The sequence below is a fragment of the Emiliania huxleyi genome, assembly GCF_000372725.1.
Source record: "Emiliania huxleyi CCMP1516 unplaced genomic scaffold EMIHUscaffold_34, whole genome shotgun sequence".
Classification (NCBI taxonomy): Eukaryota; Haptophyta; order Isochrysidales; family Noelaerhabdaceae; genus Emiliania; species Emiliania huxleyi.
In genome coordinates this window covers 502,005-520,255 of record NW_005199443.1, presented here as the reverse complement: position 1 = coordinate 520,255, position 18,251 = coordinate 502,005, and the positions used below count along the sequence as shown (strand labels likewise).

Sequence of the window (18,251 nt, the reverse complement as noted above, 5' to 3'; positions counted from 1 at the left end):
CCTGGCTCTTGAGACCCGCGAGCTCCGCGTTGCGATGCGCCTGAACTCACTTTTCCACGTCAGCTCGTTCACTCATTCTCGCCGTCACCTCCTCCCGTCGCGTCGATGTGCGCCAGCTCGCGACGGAGCCCCTCGGCCGCCGCCGCCGCAGCAGCAGCCTCGGGACGCAGCCGTCCGATCTCCGCCGCCGCGGCCAGCAGAGAGGCATGCGGGTCGGGCGCGTCGGCGAGCGGGCGGTAGAGGTTGAGAAAGGCGTCCTCGGCGAAGGCCTGCCGCCGCGTGAGTGCGTCCACCTCTGCCTGGAAGGCCTTGATCAGCACGCCGATCCGGCGCGGCCGCTCCTCGGCCGGGGTGTCGCGAAAGTCCTTGATGACGTCCTTGAGCGCCTCGCGGCCGACGGCCGAGTCTTGCCGGTTGTCGGAGATGGAGATGGCCTGGTTGTCGAGGGTCGCGTGCCGCTCAGCCGACAGGCCAACCTCCGCCCACACCGCGATGCACAGCTCGAGCGAAGGGCCCTCTTCCATCGGGCCGGGGCGGCTGGCCGGGCAGGCAGGAGTCGGCTCCTGCTGGGAAAGACCAGTGACACTCGAGAGTGAGTGACCAGCGGGAGAGTCCGCGACCACCATCCTGTTTTGCTCTTAGTCATTTTTCTCGCCAATCCCAAGAGAGAGAGTCGGCACACCGATTCCGGATCCTCTCTGCTACCCTCTCTGCTACCCTCTCTGCTACCCTCTCTGCTACCCTCTCTGCTACCCTCTCTGCTACCCTCTCTGCTACCCTCTCTGCTACCCTCTCTGCTACCCTCTCTGCTACCCTCTCTGCTACCCTCTCTGCTACCCTCTCTGCTACCCTCTCTGCTACCCTCTCTGCTACCCTCTCTGCTACCCTCTCTGCTACCCTCTCTGCTACCCTCTCTGCTACCCTCTCTGCTACCCTCTCCTGACGACTCCTATGAGCAGATTCGAACTGGCGACCAAAAGCTGAGTGAGGTGCCGCCACTCCCCCATGACATCATTTCCTGAATTGCCCACCACCCACCCAGGGCGGTAGGCGCGCTAATAGAGAACCTGAACTAAAGTAAAATTGAACGAAAGTATAAAGAAGAAGATCAAGCATCGCATGTACCATGTTTCATTGCAATGATTTTCAATATCATGCTTAGTCGGCTTATCACAGTCGCTAGCTTCCTTGTTAGCTTGCTAGTATGTTTGATATTCATGCGTCAATCATTGTAACATCACACTTCTAATCCTCTATCACATCCTCTACCACTCCCACCACCACAGCTAGCTGTGGTGGTTCCGAAAAACAGGTGCGCGGGATCTCAATCCGCAACGGTAGCGAGATAGGTGCTCGCATATACTATATGCGAGCACTATCGCTAAAATCTGGCAAAATGAGGCCACAGCCCCGCTGATGCACTGTCTGCTAGCGGGCAGCAGCAGCACGGCTCGGCACCGCGCTCGGTGGCGTTTTGCTGACCTCAAACGTCAAAGCACAGCCGTTTCGCGATGGCTGAGAGAGAGCTGTGCGCCTGTGCAATCCACGCGCACGCTACCAGCGGAGGATGGTGTGCTGCTTTGGCGCGGTGCTGAGAGGTACGCGCGGCGCTGCAACTACAACGCATAGCTCTAGGCAGCACCTCGAAGTCGACGTTCGTGGCGATTCGCGTCGAGCGGACCGGCTGCGAGCCAGGTGGGCTACGAGCGAGTGCAACCACGACGGCAGCTGTCAATCTCTGAGACACAACAGCTGCCGTCGTGATTGTCAAAGATGGTGCGTTTGGCAAAGCAGGTCACCAAACGCGAGCGATCGAGTCGGCGCCGGCGGCTCGCGTCTCGCGTCGAATAAGAATTTGACGACCACACGGGGCACGGGACTCGCGCGCACTGGCTTTGAAAGAAAAACACTTTTCAGTGAAGAATGTTTGTCAAGGAAACCGAGTCACCACGCACATCTACTGACACGGAAGTATGCACACTGTTCCAATATGAACATCTTCAGAGACGCGCTACTCAACAAGTCCTCAGCTACTAACAACATGCGGCAGATCAGCGGCCGTCGGTGGGGCTAATCCTTGTACTCAACTGGGTGATCTAGTAAGGCATGTCGAAACTTTTGTTGTTGGTCAGCAGCATGTTCGGATGCACCGCCAGCTGCGCCTGCTGCTGCGCAGCGTGCCTGCGGAAGCCTTTGTCGCGGTACTTGACGATCCGGTACACGAACTGCTTGACAGTGACCTCGAGAGCGGATGCCCACTCAGGCGGCGACATCTCCTCAAACGGCTTTACATCGGGAGCCTCCTGCGCCAGGTTGTTCAGGTGCGCGTAGACGAAGTTGTTGATGTCGAACGCATATGGCGTGTACGCAATGATATTCCCAAGAAGGCAGGTGCGCGTGTGCGCACTGCAGTCAAAGACAAAGCCGCCGCCATTGGCGTCACGCGCACGAAGCGCCACCTGGCATGGAATCAGGTCGAAGTACTTCGTCGGGCACGCGGAGGCGTCCGAGTGATGGTTCACCTGGTGCACGACTTGAATGCGGCTGGGCGGCTCGATGCCGAAGCACCTCATCATGGAGTAGTACGCACGGTCATCCGGCTGCGTCGCCACAAAGGTAGGTCGAATGCCGATGGCCACCAGCTTCTGCGGCAGCTCTTCCGGCAGCTCTTGGCGCAGTGCCTTGCGGCAATTCCCGCTGTTTCGATACGCTCTGGCACGCGCCCTCGTCCACGTCGCAGGCAAGGGGAGTTGGAGTCCGGCGCGAGCGGTCTGGTCCCACATTGCGAGAGCATCGATCACTTTCCCCTTCGGCACCGTGATATCCTTGTGGCGGAAGTGTTGCTGTGTCGCCAGCACCTCCTGCAGCGAAAAAGAATTTAAACAAGACAACTCTCTCTCACAGCACACAGGCTCGACACAGGTGCGAACTGGCGCGTGCTAGTACTATCACCGGCGAAAAAGAATCTTACAAGCTTGTGCGAAAAAGAATCTTAAAATTCCCTGCCACAACACTGGGCACGGGACTGGCGCGCACTGGCACTAACACAGGAAAAGAATTTCGCAAAACTAACGGGAAAATGCCCTGTGTTGTGGCGGCGTGCCGTCCTCCCATCCCTTCCTTGGGTCGTCTGTTTTCTTTCTTTCTTTACAAAAAAAGAAATTACAACACAACAAACCGGGGATTTTTCTCCAACTTTGCTTTGTCAATAGTTTGTCTTGTCTAGTAAACCAGTTTACGACCCGGCGCAGCAAAATGCGGGTTGAAAGAAACGCGGACGAGAGGCTTATCAAACCTCCATTCTAAAGCAACAACACCGAACTCACACGGACACGAATCAAAAGTACGCATGCTGAAAGAAGAGCACGACGCATGACTCAATGGACGCACACCAAAAGGCATGAGCCGTATGGTATGTATTTCCCTTCACTTATCTTGTTCCACTTTCTTTGCCAGTGAGGGAAGCTGATCCCCGAGCTGGCGCTGGACGCGACCGCGCAGGTGAGACACGTGCTGGCTCGCCTCCGAGTTGACAGAGATGCACTGTCCGATGACTGCTCGCTCCTGTCGGCGCAGGTCTTCATGTTTGACCACACCGAGGTGGACGAGGCGGACGAGGAGGCGGAGGGCGGGTCCTCGACCGGCATGGGGGCGCGCGTCATCACCGACCAGGCGGGAGATATGGGGAGATATGGGGAGATATATATGAACCGTACAAACAACATGCCCTGGAATACGATACGGAAACGCGCACAGAGAGAGTACAGTTAACGTACGCATGCACGCACATGACAACCCAATCAAACCTTCAGCCCAAAAGCGGGGGCAGGAGAAATCCAGCTGAGCCGCTCACTCAGTCTCGGAAACATTCGCTTCCTCCATGAGCGGGCGATCGACGTCTGCGAGGCTGCGTCGTCCAGTTTCTTTGCTGCGCCCGACATGGTCCTCCTGAGCGGCGCTAGCGCTGTGGGCGGCCTGGTAGACCGAGGCGAGGACGAGGAGCGCGAGGAAGCCGAAGTTGAAGCCGACAAGGGTGTTGATGACGCTCGTGGTGGCATCGAATCCAAAGATGCGCTCGAGCTGCTGCCGATCGCCATCGAGGCCCTTCTCGACGCCGGCGAACAAGCGAAGGAAGGTGCCAGCGACGAGGGTACTTGTGATGGAGAGGTGCGCACCGAGGGCGAGCAGGTTGTTGATCGGCTTCGCGTATGGGCGCACGTACGCGAGCATGATGGAGAAGCTCGCGGAGAGCATCACGGCCAGGTAGAGCCGGTGCTGCGCGTCCTCGACGAGGAGCACAAAGCCTGTGATGCTCAGCCGGCGCACCATCTCGACCGGCTCCCAAAAGAAAAACTTCGGTTTGTAGTCCTGGTGCAGGAAGGTCGTCGCACGGGAGAGGGGGGTCGAACGGCCGTTGAGGATGTCGCCGCGGCAACGGAGGAGCAGCAAGGTGAAGAGAGTCGGAAAGCCGATCGGCCACAGAAGGAGCAGCGCGGTAGCCTGCCGCACAACCTCCTCGTGCGCGTCGCTTCGATAGGTCGGATCGGAGCAGCGCACGGCGAGATCGGCGCGCAGCTGGAACTGCACGGCGTCGGCCGCGTCGTCGTATGGGAACGCCGTGCAGTCCCACGCACGAAAGATGGCGGCGCTCACCACAGGCACGAGGACGAACGACAGCCACAGAGTCTCAGGCAGCCCAATGGTCAACGGCGCGGAGAGGCGCTGCATGCGGCCGCGCAGGTAGCCGCAGAGCAGCACGGCGGCGAGAAGAGCAAGCGGAAGAAGCGCCTCGCGCAGCAGTCGGCTCGCGAGCCTTGCGGGATAGCATGCGGTCGGTAGAAGTAGCGTGAGGCCGTCGAGCTTCGTCCATGAGAAGACAGACATGGTCTGCGTGTACCTCTCGGGCAGCACGACCCGGTACGCGGACGGGAAGATGACCGCCGCCTGGTAGAAGGAGAAGCCGATCTTGAACTTGATCTTGAGGTCAAAGGCCTTGTACACCGCGTATGGCCGCCGGTAGAGCGCCACCGTCGCGCTGGCGAAGGTGATGGCCTGCTCCGTCGGCAGCAGACGGACAAGCGACGGATACAAGATGAAGTAGGAGAGCGCCATCGCCATTCCGATCAGCGAGAGCCATCCAAGAGCGGACGTCGTCGATCTCGCCGCTGGACACGCGGTGCACGCCGCGAGGTGCTCGGAAAAGTAGTCGCCCGGACCGCACACCTCGCACCTGGTGCCGCTGTGGCCGCCGGCACAGTATCCCCTCTCAGCCGAGACACCGCCGAGACACGGACTCGTGCCGTTGGCGCCGCCGCGGCAGCTGACGATGCTTGTCGTGCGCGCAGAGGAGCGCCACGTGCCGGGCCCGAGGCTGATCGTGGCGAGCGTCGTGCCAGCGGACGGGCATTGGAAGCCGGTGCACACGCGACAATGAAACGCGTCTGCCGAGGATGATGGCAGCGGCTCGGCGTAGAAGCCGACGAAGCACTCACATTTTGAGCGCGCTGTGGCTCCCAAGAGCATAGTGCTCGATCGGGCAGGGCACGGCTCGCACGGCTCGAACGACGCTTCGCTCTTCCACGTGCCGTGCCGGCATGCTCGACAGTGCTCTGTGGCGAAAGGGTCGGGGTCCGGCTCGTGCCCAGTCCCACAAGCCTGCAGTAGGCTGCGCGCGCATGCGATCCCGCCGTAGCCAGCATCGCAGAGGCAAGCACCTTCCAGGCTGCACGAGCCGTGCCCGCTGCACTCAAGGCTTCCTGCGCTGCGCTGCCCGCTGGCCGAAGCGTTCGCTGCTGGCCCGAGGACGCGGCAGCGGCGCTGCGCCCACGGTGGCGACGGAAAGAGGAGCTCACCTGTCGTCGGCAGGCCCGTCGGCGAGTGCACTACCTTGAGCGGCTCTCCGGGCGGATGCTGCGCGACGAGCAGTCCCGCGCTGCTGATCTGGTGCTCGGCGCCGAAGGCAATGCGACCGTAGAACTCGTCTAGGGTCAGCCGTTCGAGCTGTGCCCTCACCGCGGCCGTCTCGACGCTGTCGGCAGCCTCGATGGCAGCGCCGAGCGCACACGCTGCGGCGAACTGCGCCGCTCCGTTGTAGCTGACCTCCGCACCGTCAAATCGCGCGCGGAACATGTCCGCAAACTCAGACGATGAGAGGCGCGAGAAGGTGCCGGTGGTCGGCAGCGACGAAGTCCACTGCGTCGGCCCTAGCACATACTCACCCTGCCACCAGCCAGCAGCTACGCGCGAGATGAAGGAGGCCTTATCAATCGTCTCAGAGAGCAGCACCGCGTACGGGCTCCAGTTCATTCGCTCGAGGGCAGCGATGATGACGACGGCCGCCGTGTGGTACGTACACCCAACGAGCACCGTGGCGCCCGCCGACCGAAGCTGCTGCAGCAGCGTCGTGGCTTCCTCCACGGACGGGACCATCCTGAGCGTCACTGGCGGCAGCGACACGGAGGAAATGCCGTGGCGTCGAGCCCACGCCGGCGACGCGGCGCACTGATCTCTGGTGAACAAGTTGTCGACCTGCACGAAGCCAGCACGCAGGCTCGCCAGGCAGCCAACGCCACCAAAGCAAGGCAGCAGCGACGAGCTGTGCGCGATGCGCACGTCTGCACGCGCATCGAGCGCACGCGCGGCCGCCGCAATGGCCTCGAGGCCGCTCGCTGTGTACATGCTCGCCGGCGGGTAGAGACCGAAGGTCAAGTTGTTCTGGGCGAAGACCGTCGTCGCGGCTGAGCCAGCAGAGAGCATGAGCAGCCCATCCGCAGCGCTCTGCTGAGCAGCAAACCACGTCAGCCCCGAGCTGTAACCCGAAAAGGCAAAGCGCGCCCGAGCATTGCGCATCGCTCGCGCGGTCGCGTTGGCCACCTGCACCGCGCTCGAGCCGTCGCCGACCCAGGAGAAGCGCACGCCGTAGCGCTTGCCGCCGGCGCGCAATCCGCCTCTCTTGTGCAACCAATCGGCGAAGATGAGCAGCGGACGTGTGAGCATGAGCGAATCCTCATAGTACAGGTCGTCGGGATGTCACGAGCTCGGCGCCGCTATCGCGATGACGTCGTCGTATGCTGCCGCAGAGCCAGTGCCGTACACTTCCTCCGGCACGCCCAGAGGCAGCAGCGGCTCCTCAGCGCTCTCAATGTGTGCAGCTGTGCATGATGACATGTCGTCGACTCGGCAGCTGACGACGACGTTGGTTAGCGCGGATGACGAGCGAGCCGACAGCACGAACGCTAGGATTTTCTTCATGTTCGACATATATATCTTTTCAACAGACCAGCCGCCGTGGCCAGAGACCACATCTCGGGACTACTCGTGCTGTGATAAAATGAACGGCGGACAGGACGCCGCACAAACGGGGCACTGTGCCTCTGCGTTCGTGCGTCGCCCATCTCTCCTGCTCTATTTATTTATTTACGACACTGGGCTCTCCCTCCCTTGGGTTATCTGTTTAGCGCTCGCGCCTAGGAGTGTCTAGGTAGTGTCTAGGAAGTGTCTAGGAAGTGTCTAGGAAGTGTCTAGGTAGCTCGAGCAGCGCTCGCGCCTCGGCTCCGAAAGGTCCGGCCCCGCACGCGCGCAGCGCAAGCGTCCGCCAGCGGTAGAGGGCGGACGGCGAGCGCGCGGCCTCCCCTCCCGTCCGCGGCGGAGAGGACGTCGAGCGCCTCCCTCGCCTCGCCGCTCGAGCCGCAGGCGAGCAGCAGCTCGTCGACAGCGCCGTCGTCGCGCAGCACAGTCGCGACGCGACGCGCGCGCCGCCGAGCTCGGGAGACTGACAGGAGAGGCGAGGCCGGGTCCGCCTCGTGAGGCACACACCATGCTCCGTCTGGGGCCGTGCGTGGGCCTCTGGTCGCGGCGTCTCTGGAGCTGTGACCGTCGAACATCGGCCGTCAACTAAGCCCTCGAGCGAACGTGTCCGGAGAGTGAGGCCCTTGGACGGGTCCAGAAGCGGTGCAGTGGATGACCTGCGCGCCGCTGACCTCATGTGGGGATGTGATGTGCCAACACCAACACTGATCAAAAACCTGGAAACCCTTGTTCAAAGCCGACCCTAAGCGCCATCCTTCCTGCTCTCACCTGATGCTGCTTCCCCGCGCCGCCTCCTTGGCCCCCTCTGGGCCCCCTTGCGGCGCCCTTGGGCGTATTCTCTACTCTCCCAGGGTCCCCGGCCCCCAGCTGCGAGCTGGGAGCGTGGAGGGCCCCCACCCTTGTTTTTTCTGTTTTCTGTTTTTCAAACCCTGCAATTCCGACCTGCAGGTGCTCTCGAGCGAGCGCCGGGCGCGGCGCCCTCCCGCAGTGTTCCACACCTCGTTGCCCACCCAAAACCTGGGCGACATTAACGACAACCACTCGACAGCCGTCTCAGCTGACACGATATTGCGACTGCGATCACAGTGAGCTTCGGTCCTCGAGGACAGCCTGGAGGACGCGCGGCAACTCCGACTCGCCATGCAGTGCGAGATAGCACTCCTTGTGATGGAACGCCAGGCCGAGGCTGCCGCCTGTGAAGCATTCCTCGCCATCGTCCAAGTCGATGTCCATCGTCAGGGCCGGCGTGACAATGATTGTGCCGGCGGGAAGGCCCAGGTCGTCGTCGTCCACGTCGGGAAAGGTCGTGGCGTCCGTGTAGGCGAGCTCCATAGGAGGGAACGCGCCCTCGAACTTTTCGTCGCCCGTCTGTTCGAAGACGACATCGGAGTCGAAGCACTGACCATACAGCAGCGCGGTTTGACCGGCTCGCGAGAGGAAGACGCGCAGCTCCACCGGCGGCTCATCAGTGCCGCGCCAGCTGAAGCTGCCGAAGTTCTCCCCACGAAGCATCTGCGGCAACGAGTTGCACGGTGGCTCCGACGTCCATCCAGCTTGCCAACCAGTTCCCGGTGGCGACCGACCTACGTTGGGCAGCGCTGTCCAGAGCGGCAAGTCCACGCTGCATCCCCCCCCTGACTCCACGCCAAGGTCCGAATCCTTGCAGCGGTCCTCTTCCCGCCAGATACGATCGTAGCGGCACGACGCGTTGGCGATGAGCGTGGACCCCTTGCGCAATTCGAAAGAGAAGACGAACTCGTCGATCTCTGGAGCGGTAGTTGCCTCCGTGGAGAGAGCATCGGCAGGCAGCGGACGCAAACAGCTACGGTACAAGTCCAGGTTTCGGCACCCGATCGAGAGACGGGTGTGCACGCGGTAAAGCGCGTAGCCACCGTGCGCCGAGTTCTCGCTTTCCACGATGAGGATCTCCCGCACCAGTCGGAAGCGCGCCTTTGCCAGGGCGGTCCAGATGCCGTCGCTGTATGCGACGGCATTGAATGCGCTGCACGTGCGCGCAGTGGAGATGACAGCGCAAGCGGAGGTCAACTGCGCGAGTACGTGCTGCAAGAGGTCGGGCGCGAGGTCGGTAAGCATGGCAGCCGAGTAGAGGGGGGGGGCGTCCCACGATGGTCCAGGAGCAGCCAAGCGAAAAAGAATTCTTAAGACCAGCCTCTCTCACAGCACACTGGCTCGTGCCGCCGCCCCTGCCACCCCTGTGTCAGTGTGCCTGTGGTAGGAGAGACTGCCAGCGACAAGCTGGAGGCAGGTCGCTAGACTGAGATGAGACCGCCAGTGGATGTGGGAGTCCACCGCGCACCGCGCTGCGAGCCTGTCGTGTCCCTTGTCAGGAGCAGGAGAGCCCCACCTGTCCCCCTGATCGTCCTTCCAAAATCCTGCTCGTGCAGGTGGGGACCTTGTCCTCGTCCCATCCCTCGTTTGGCGTGTCTGTTTTCTTTCTTTCTTTCTTACACTGGCGAAAAAGAATTCTTGAACGCCAGCCTCTCTCACAGCACACTGGAAAAAGAATTTAAAGAAAAGAACTCTGTCTCACAGCAGAAAAAGAATTTGCGCAGGCCCTCGCACAACATTGCGCGAGGGGAGCTCGATAGATTCGAGGGGCCAGGATACGCCGCGAGGAGGACGGAGTTGCGCCGAAAGGCGAAAGAAGCCGCGAGAACAAGGGACCGGCAGGCGGCGGCGTCGCAGGACGAGGCAGAAGAGAACGACGCGACAGAGGAGGAAGTGACAAGGGAGAGAACGACGAGAGTGGGACGACCGCGAGGTGGCATGAAGGTTGCAGCGAGAAGCGGCGAGAGACTGCGAAAAGAGATAGGAAGAGGCAGACTCCCTAGGGTGGGCGACGGCTAGCGCATCACACACCTCTCCTTAAAATCCCTGTGTGGTGGCGGCGTGCCGTCCTCCCATCCCTCCCTTGGGTTGTCTGTTTTCTTTCTTTTACTGGGCACGGGACTGGCGCGCACTGGCACTAACACAGGTACACCACTTCGTGAATTTTGAACCCTGGCACATCACTGGGCCGCACGGGACTGGCTCGCACTGGCACTAGTGTTGTGCGAAAGAATTTTACAACGAGCTCCCCATCGGGCTCTTCTCTTGCCGTCATCACCCTCTGCCGGCGCCTCCGCCTCCTGCGACGGCCCAGCCGCGCCCGCCTCTCCGCCCTTCTTCTTCTTCTTGCCCTTCTTGCCCTTGGCGCGCTTCTCCGCCTCGACCTCCGCCAGCAGCTCGTCGGCGTGCCGCGCCGCCTCCTTCTCCTCCGCCGCCCTCTGCGCCGCCCTCTTCGCCGCCCCCGCAGCCCTCGCCGCCTTCTCGGCCGCCGCCTTGGCCGCCGCATGCTCCCCGAGGCGCGCACGCACTCGGTTTGGCCCTTCTCCTTGGCCCATTGCAGCGCGGTCTCACCCTTCTTAGAGCGCAGCGTCATATCAGCGCCCGCCCGCAGCAGCTGACGCACGACGGTGGGGTAGCCGAAGGCGGCGGCCTGAATCAGGGCAGTGCCACCGTTGTTGGCCTGCATGTCGATCTCCGCGCCGTGCCGGATCAGCGTGTCGACAACCCGCTCGTGGCCTTCATCGGCGGCCAGCATCAGCGCTGTGCTGCCAACCTTGTTTCGCTGATTGACCTCCTCGCCGCGCTGCAATGCCAGCTCGACCATCTCGCTGCAATGCCAGCGGCCGTTCGAGGCGGCGAGACACAGCGCGGTGCCACCGTTGCTGTTCTGCAACGAGACATCTGCACCGCGCCGCAGAAGCGCCTCGGCCAGCCCCGCGTGGCCATTGGCCATTGCGAACATCAGCAGCGTCATGCCGCTCGCAGGGCCGTCCGCAAAGACGTACTCGAACGTCGCGTCGACCCGCCCGCCACCGTCGAGCCACGCCAGCACCGCCGCCTCTTCGCCTCGCTCAGCCGCTAGCACGACCTCCTCTGGCACCGCCTCGCTGCCCGGCGCGGTCTCTGCGCCGCCCTCGCCGCTCAAAGCAGAGGCCGCAGCACTGGCGCCCGCCGCCGCCTCGCCTGCGGGCGCGTCTCCCGCCCCTGCGCCGCCCGCCTCGGCCGACGGCGCCTTGCTCCGGCCAGTCACCTCCCCGAGATACGTCCTGAAGGCCTCGCCGCACTCGGTGTGGCCCTTCACCTTGGCCCACTGCAGCGCGGTATTGCCGCTGCTATTGCGCAGCTTCATGTCTGCGCCCGCCCGCAGCAAGCGAAGCACCACGGCGGGATGGTTGTGGAAGGCGGCGAGCATCAGCGCGGTGTCGCCCTGGCCTGCAGGTTGATCTCCGCGCCGTGCCGGATCAGCGTGTGCACCACCCGCTCGTGGCCTTTGTAGGCGGCGTCCATCAGCGCAGTGCCGCCGTCGCTGTTCTTCCGATCGACCTCCGCGCCGTGCCGCAAAGCCAGCTCGACCAGGTTCTCGCGGCCGTTGGTGGCGGCGAGGCTCAGCGCGGTGGTGCCGCCGCTGGTCTGCAACGAGACATCTGCACCGCGCCGCAGAAGCGCCTCGGCCAGCTCCGCGTGGCCATTGGACATTGCGATCATCAGCAGCGTCATGCCGCTCGCACGGTAGCCGTCACCAAAGGTGTACTCGAACGTCGCGTCGACCCGCCCGCCGTCGAGCCACCGCTCCCGCTTGGCCATCCTTGGCGGCCTTCCGAATGCTTGCAGGGACGTCGCCGCCGCCCTCCGCGGACGGCGAAGGCAGCGTGCCCGGCGCGGCGCTGGCGCGAGCGGGCGAGGTGGACGTTTATGTATGTAAAAGAGGAATGCAGAAGATCGGACAGGGGAGGGACGCGGCCAGAAAGAGGGCGGGCGCCGAGTTTCGAAAGCCGGCGCTTTCGCGCGTTCGAAGAGGCTTCGCACGGAGTTTGTGCAAATTTGCGGTTGGCCTTCGCGCTGCGGCGAGATGGCACCGCAGGCGGCGTGCGTGCACGAGGGCGGCGGCGTCGAGCGCCGAGCAGCACACCACGAGCGCCAGCGCCGACGACGGGAGGCGGCGGGCGGCTCGACCGAGCCGGCGGCGGAGGAGGCGACGGACGTCGAGGCGGTGAGCGCCGCGGACGTGCTGGCCGGCGTGGAGGAGAGCGGCCCGAACTACGCCCTTCCGACGGCGAGGGAGGGCCAGAGGGAGCGGCGGGAGCGGCTGCCACAACTGGTGAGAAAAAAGAAAATGCCGTCCTCAAGTGCTCCGTTTTGTTCCACTTGATACTTGTCCATGCCGTGTGCCGTGCTTGACTTACTCAGAAAAAGCATCACATCTCATTCATTTAGCACGCCTCCGGAGCGTGACATTCTTTTCTAAAATCCGAAGCCGACACTGGCATGGACATGGATGGCTTACACTGTCGACCCACATGTGCTCGGGAGACTGTTACACACAATTCACAAGTGCAATCATCATGAAGAATGGAATGTGGCAGCATGGCACTTACGAACTGCTTTAGGCTGGTCTTGTGGTGTGTGCCGCGAAAAGGTGTTTGCTATGATCTGCATCATGATCAGCACTATGCTTGCACAAGGAATAGCCTACCAACAATTGGGCGAGGCAACACAAAGAACAACTTGAACCTGATTAACGCTTGAGCTTTTGGAACCAATTGAAGGGCTCGGTATATCCCTCAGATCTGACAATGGACATCATGAAGAGCTCCAACGAACGAACACCTTTGGGTGCCTTTGCATCACCTTGGCTCATTGGGAGATTCTCAAGTCCAAGTGCCACCGACAATTCTGCTTTAGTGCATGCAGCTTGCCGCACGTCAGTTTTGGTGCCAAAGACGGCGATTGGCACCGTAGCTAGCTCTGGGTTGCCACGCAAGTTGTCTAGCTCCTGTTTGGCCTCGGGGAGCCTTTCTTTGTCAACAACATCGACAAAAAAGAAGATGCAATCCACACTCGAATAATACTGATCCCAACTCCTTCGGGCCACTTCGTGACCGCCGCAATCGGTGATGTCGAACTCCCGCTTCCCGATAGTGACCGATTCACTGTAAGGGTGTTGTGTTGGGTTTATCTGCTGAAGTCTTCCCGTTTTCAACCTGAAGAGGAAAGTGCTCTTGCCGGAGTTATCGAGTCCGACAAGCAAAATCTTGGGTTTTGCAGGTGTGAACATCTGCACCATCCTGGCTTTCATGCTTTGCTTGCCACTCCTGAATTCTTGCACGGCTGATCTCCAAAGCCGAAACATGCCAACTGTGACGCACAACAAACTATACAGCAAGTCATAGATGGGGACGCTGGTGTTGCCCGCGAACTCCTCTCTGGGGTTGGGCATGCTGAGGTTGGTAGCACTAATAGCCTCGCTCACATTGGTCATGCTGCCATTGGGTGTAGTGACTGCTTGGCTCAAATCAACGATGTCGCTGTTGGCCGCATGGAGTTGGCCCATGAGCATGATGACCACATAGTACACACACAATCCCCAACTAAGGAATGCGAATGCAGATTGATATAAGTCACCAACCCGATATATCCAGCCTTTATTTGCGACAGCTGCCTGTAGCTCGTGGTTGAATGCCTCCTTTTCTTGTTTCGTGATTTGCTGGTGACGCTCTCGTTCTGCGTACGCAGCTGGGCCACCATGGCTTGCCCAAAATGCATCTGAAGCCTCAAGGACCCTTCCAAGCTCAAGCGCGGCAAACCAGTATGCTACTGTGCAAATCACATCGTAATAGGGCTGTTTGAACGGGGCCTCGTCATCGTAAAACTGATAAAACAGCGATGCAATCGAAATTGTGAGCGTGCTTGCAGTGCCAATGAGGAGAGCTTGTACTGCCACAATTACAGTGTCCAGTGGGTTTGAGTCGGCCGCTTCCGAACTACCCTCCCCATCTGTTGCCACTGCGATGGTCCGTTTACAGAAGATGATCAACACTTGCACAGCAAGGAAGCCTTCAAAGGTTTGGACGGCGGTTGAAGAGAAGCTGGAGAACATCATATACAAGAATGCCTGCACCACTTCACCATACACTTCAACCAGGAAATCATCTACAGTTGTTGAAGAGCACTGTGCAAGCCGGCCAAAGAGGTCAGTGATGATTGGCTGCAAAACAAATGTTAGGAAGACCACGAAAGTGGAAAACGCATCCCCGTCCATGAGGTACACTGTGCACAAATCCTCGGCAAGGGAGGTAACGTTGAATGCCCAATCCAGTGCGTCCTTGGCCTGAACGCAAAGGCAAGCGGAGAGAGCTAGGTTTGCAAGTCTCCACACGTGATATGGGAGGAGGATCACGTGGAGAAAAATGCGCATCACGAACTCGCACGGCCCTGCTGGTGTCGTTCCATCGAGAACACCGTCAAAGCACGAGCGGGTTGAGGCTGCTGCCATCTCTTGTGTGGCCTGATCTTTCGCCTCCTCTTCACGTTGAATATGCTCGTCCATGAGCTGGAAGGCAGTGGGGTTTTTGATTCCCATGCGAGCCAACTGGTCCAGGAAGGAGCCACCGCGCCGCACAGGTGCTTCGGGCTCGGGCGGCGACGGTGGTGGCGACAGTGCGCCTCTCTGAGTGGTGGACGTTGACTTGTAGCGCAGCAGCGCAGCGACAGCGGCGGCTACGGCGGTGACAGCGGCAGCGATGAGCGGCAACCCGTACTCCGTGAGGGGCGCCGATACGCGCAATACGACGTCTGACGGCAGCACAAACTCGAGCCACGAGAGGGCGCTCGACGAGGAGAGGCCAGTGGGCGCCGCCGCCACGCAGGGGAGGCACGCCATGACGGCGGCGAGGCGGAAGGCGGCGGACGAAGTAGCCGCGTCGCGAGCCCGCGGCACTTTGCCGCTCGCCGCGAGCAACCCGGCGCCACAGGCGATGGCGACGAGAAACACGAGGGCTGGTACGAGAAGCGACCAGCTGCTCACGAGCGAGACGGTCGAGGCGACGGCAGACGAGAAGGCCGAGGCCGCCAAAAGGTCTTCAGGCAGCGCGACCGCTCCCGGGACGTGCAGAACGCTCGCGAAGAAACCGACAGGCGCCGCCGCCGCGCCGGTGAGGTACGCCGTGGCGGCGGCGAGGCAGGTTGCCCCCTTTCCGCTCGCCGCGGTCGGCCAGGAGGCGACGCAAGCGATGGCGAGGAGGATGAGCACGAGGGCGGGCATGAGAAGCGGCGAGCAGCTCACGAGCGAGGACGCCGTCGAGGCGACGGCGGGCGAGCTTGAGTGTGTGCGGCTGCGGGCCGAATGTTTCTTTTTTTTTGCGCGTTTAAACAGGTTACCTCTCGCTCGACACACACACCCGTGACAACTCCCCTCAATGTAACCGCGTCACACCTCCCGTCGCGTGTGTCCCGCTCTCGCCGTACTCTGGATGCGTCTCGTCTCCGGGCCGCCCGCCGCCTGCCCGCGCCGAGGGCGGGCGGCGTCAGCAGACGACGAGCGTGTCTCGCATCCAGATGAAGGCGCCGGGGTTGTTGTCCAGAAAGTCGAGCAGGTCCTCGCCGATGACGTGGAAGATTGTGCCTGCGGGGGAGGGGCGCGGACGCGGGTCAGAGGAGGCGGGGCACGGCGGCGGATCAGAGGAGGCGGGTCAGAGTGGGAAGGGGAGGGGGGGGAAGGGGGGGGAGGCGCCACGGCGGGTCAGGGGCGGCGGGCCAGAGGGGTAGGAGGGCTGGGGGGGGAGGCGCGGCGGCACCGGCTCTCTCTGCGGTGAGGGTGAGCTCATGCCTGCGGGGGGGGGGGAGGGGCGGACATGTCACGGGTCACACGCTCCCGACGGGAGGCGCGTCTCTGGCTCTCTGCGGCGGGCGATGCTCGTGCCGGAGCCGACTATGAATTGACTATTGATGGACTATTAATGAGCTATGAATGAACTATTCTCGTGCCGGAGCCGGTTCTCGAGCGCGTATACGTTGACGAGTAGCGCGCCCGGCCCGAACGGCTCCAGGTCCTACGTTGTTATCACGCCAACCTCAGGGATATGGTATCGTGCAGTGTGTCTTGAGAAACCGCGTGAATACGAGGGGCCGCGAACACGGTTGAATACGCGTCCTCTCGAGCGCTAGTTGGAGTACAAGAGTCCGTCTTCCGCTTCTAGGCTCCGTGCTGCCAGATACGGGGAGATACGGGGGGAGATATGGGGAGATCTTCCGCTTCTATGCTCCCCGTCCTCCCTCGTCGCGCCGCGCACGTCCGCCAGCTCGCGGTAGGCAAGGCGCGCGTCGCCCACCTTATTAATTAATCATTAATTAATCATTAACTAATCCAGCTCGCGGTAGGCAAGGCGCGCGTCGCCCACCTTATTAATTAATCATGAATTAATCATTAACTAATCCAGCTCGCGGTAGGCAAGGCGCGCGTCGCCCACCAAGACAACGTCGAGCACCTCGTCGCCCTTTCGCCATATTACCTCCCCCTCCCCCACCTCGTGCTGCCGCATGACCGACTGCAGCTGCGTCACCTGCGCCGCCGAGCAGGGGTGCGTGTGGCTGGTGTCTGGAAGGTGTCTGTGGGGTGTCCGGGGGGTGTGTGTGGGAGGTGTGGGAGAATTTCGGGCAATCTCGTGTCAGCTCGGGCAATCTCGTGGAAGCGCCGCCTGAGCCATCGAGAAGCCGCTGAAGACGGAGTTCGCGCCGATGGCCGCCCAAGACGCGTCATACGACAGCTTGGCGCGCTGCTGTATCCGGGCCTAGGAAAGGTCCAGGAAAGGTCCAGGAAAGGTCCTACGACAGCTTGGCGCGCTGCTGTATCCGGGCCATCAGGTTGGGGCGGCGGCGGAAGAGGTACTGCACGTCGCCGCGCTCGATCTCGAGCACCTGAGATTGAGAGTGGCCGAGAGGTAGCCGAGAGGTAGCCGAGAGGCAGCCGAGAGGCAGCCGAGAGGCAGCCGAGAGGTAGCCGAGAGGTAGCCGAGAGGCAGCCGAGAGGCAGCCGAGAGGAGGAGGGGAGGAGGCGGCACCTCGACGCGAGTGGCGGCGGTGATTAATTAATTAAGGCAGTGATTAATTAATTAAGGCGCACCTCGACGCGAGTGGCGGCGGTGATTAATTAATTAAGGCGGTGATTAATTAATTAAGGCGCACCTCGACGCGAGTGGCGGCGGTGATTAATTAATTAAGGCGGTGATTAATTAATTAAGGCGCACCTCGACGCGAGTGGCGGCGGTGGCGGACGCGGCGTGCGTCGCGTCCGTGAGCAGCTCCCCCTCGCCTGTGAAGAGTGAGCCATGACTCTTGATTAGCATTCGATGCGCGCGTCGGTGAGCCAGCTCCCCCTCACCAAAGTAGTCGCAGTAGCGCAGCTCGAAGGGCCGCGCGCCTTAATGAATCACAGCTAACAATGAACCATTGATCAGGTAGTCGCAGTGGCGCAGTGGCGAGGGCCGCGCGCCGTCGCGCTCGTACATGACTATCCCCGCTTTGACGATGCGGAGGAAGCGGCCCTCGTCCCCCGCCTTGCAGATCGGCTCGCCTGCTTCGTCATTTTCGGACGGATTGCTAACTCACCCGCCCCCGCCCCCCCGCGTTGCAGACCGGCTCGCCGGCGGAGTACGACCGCGTCGTGATGACGGAGAGCACCTGCTCCAAACAACAACGACGATCGCAATGGTGAATGGATGGCCCAGACCGCGCCGCGATGGCGGAGAGCACGTCGACGATCGACTCAACGTCGAACTTGCGGAAGATGTCGGTGACGAGCAGGATCTGCAGGATCTGGTTCGCCTGCGGCCGAGGTGCGCCGAGGTGAGGCCGAGGTGCGCCGAGGTGCGCCGAGGTGAGGCCGAGGTGAGGCCGAGGTGCGCCGAGGTGAGGCCGAGGTGAGCCGAGGTGCGCCGAGGTGAGCCGAGGTGAGGCCGAGGTGAGCCGAGATGCGCCGAGGTGCCGGTCACGAGCAGGATCTGCAGGATCTGGTCGGCCTGTGGTGTGTGTGTGTGTGTGTGTGTGTGTGTGTGTGTGTGTGTGTGTGTGTGTGGTGTGTGTGTGTGTGTGGTGTGTGT

The 18,251-nt window shown here is 61.7% G+C and overlaps 4 protein-coding genes across 4 annotated transcripts in view; all 4 read right to left on the bottom strand.

Moving 5' to 3' along the window:
* Window positions 1–68: 68 nt before the first annotated feature.
* Window positions 69–524, bottom strand: EMIHUDRAFT_208080 (hypothetical protein; the record flags this gene model as incomplete). The annotated part of the gene is made up of 1 exon (XM_005773369.1): window positions 69–524. The coding sequence occupies one exon, from the start codon at window positions 522–524 to the stop codon at window positions 69–71; it is 456 nt and encodes a 151-aa protein (XP_005773426.1).
* A 3,325-nt stretch (window positions 525–3,849) lies between these two features.
* EMIHUDRAFT_208078 (hypothetical protein) lies at window positions 3,850–6,996 on the bottom strand (the record flags this gene model as incomplete). The annotated part of the gene is made up of 1 exon (XM_005773368.1): window positions 3,850–6,996. One exon carries the CDS (start codon window positions 6,994–6,996, stop codon window positions 3,850–3,852), a length of 3,147 nt encoding a protein of 1,048 aa, XP_005773425.1.
* A 5,896-nt stretch (window positions 6,997–12,892) lies between these two features.
* Window positions 12,893–15,418, bottom strand: Sar1c (Sar1 GTPase with a very long N-terminal extension; the record flags this gene model as incomplete). Its single annotated transcript, XM_005773448.1, has 1 exon — window positions 12,893–15,418. One exon carries the CDS (start codon window positions 15,416–15,418, stop codon window positions 12,893–12,895), a length of 2,526 nt encoding a protein of 841 aa, XP_005773505.1.
* Window positions 15,419–15,508: 90 nt separating this feature from the next.
* Window positions 15,509–18,251, bottom strand: part of EMIHUDRAFT_450883 (hypothetical protein) — a 6,605-nt gene continuing 3,862 nt past the window's right edge. The window contains exons 12-23 of the mRNA XM_005773367.1: window positions 17,905–17,958; window positions 17,788–17,832; window positions 17,600–17,708; window positions 17,534–17,572; window positions 17,400–17,464; window positions 17,011–17,070; window positions 16,851–16,943; window positions 16,623–16,715; window positions 16,425–16,484; window positions 16,141–16,205; window positions 15,951–15,982; window positions 15,509–15,778 (exon numbers count right to left, since the gene is read on the bottom strand). Coding sequence (XP_005773424.1) covers window positions 15,681–15,778; window positions 15,951–15,982; window positions 16,141–16,205; window positions 16,425–16,484; window positions 16,623–16,715; window positions 16,851–16,943; window positions 17,011–17,070; window positions 17,400–17,464; window positions 17,534–17,572; window positions 17,600–17,708; window positions 17,788–17,832; window positions 17,905–17,958 — 813 coding nt within the window. The 3' untranslated portion in view covers window positions 15,509–15,680. The remainder of the gene's footprint in view (window positions 15,779–15,950; window positions 15,983–16,140; window positions 16,206–16,424; window positions 16,485–16,622; window positions 16,716–16,850; window positions 16,944–17,010; window positions 17,071–17,399; window positions 17,465–17,533; window positions 17,573–17,599; window positions 17,709–17,787; window positions 17,833–17,904; window positions 17,959–18,251) is intronic.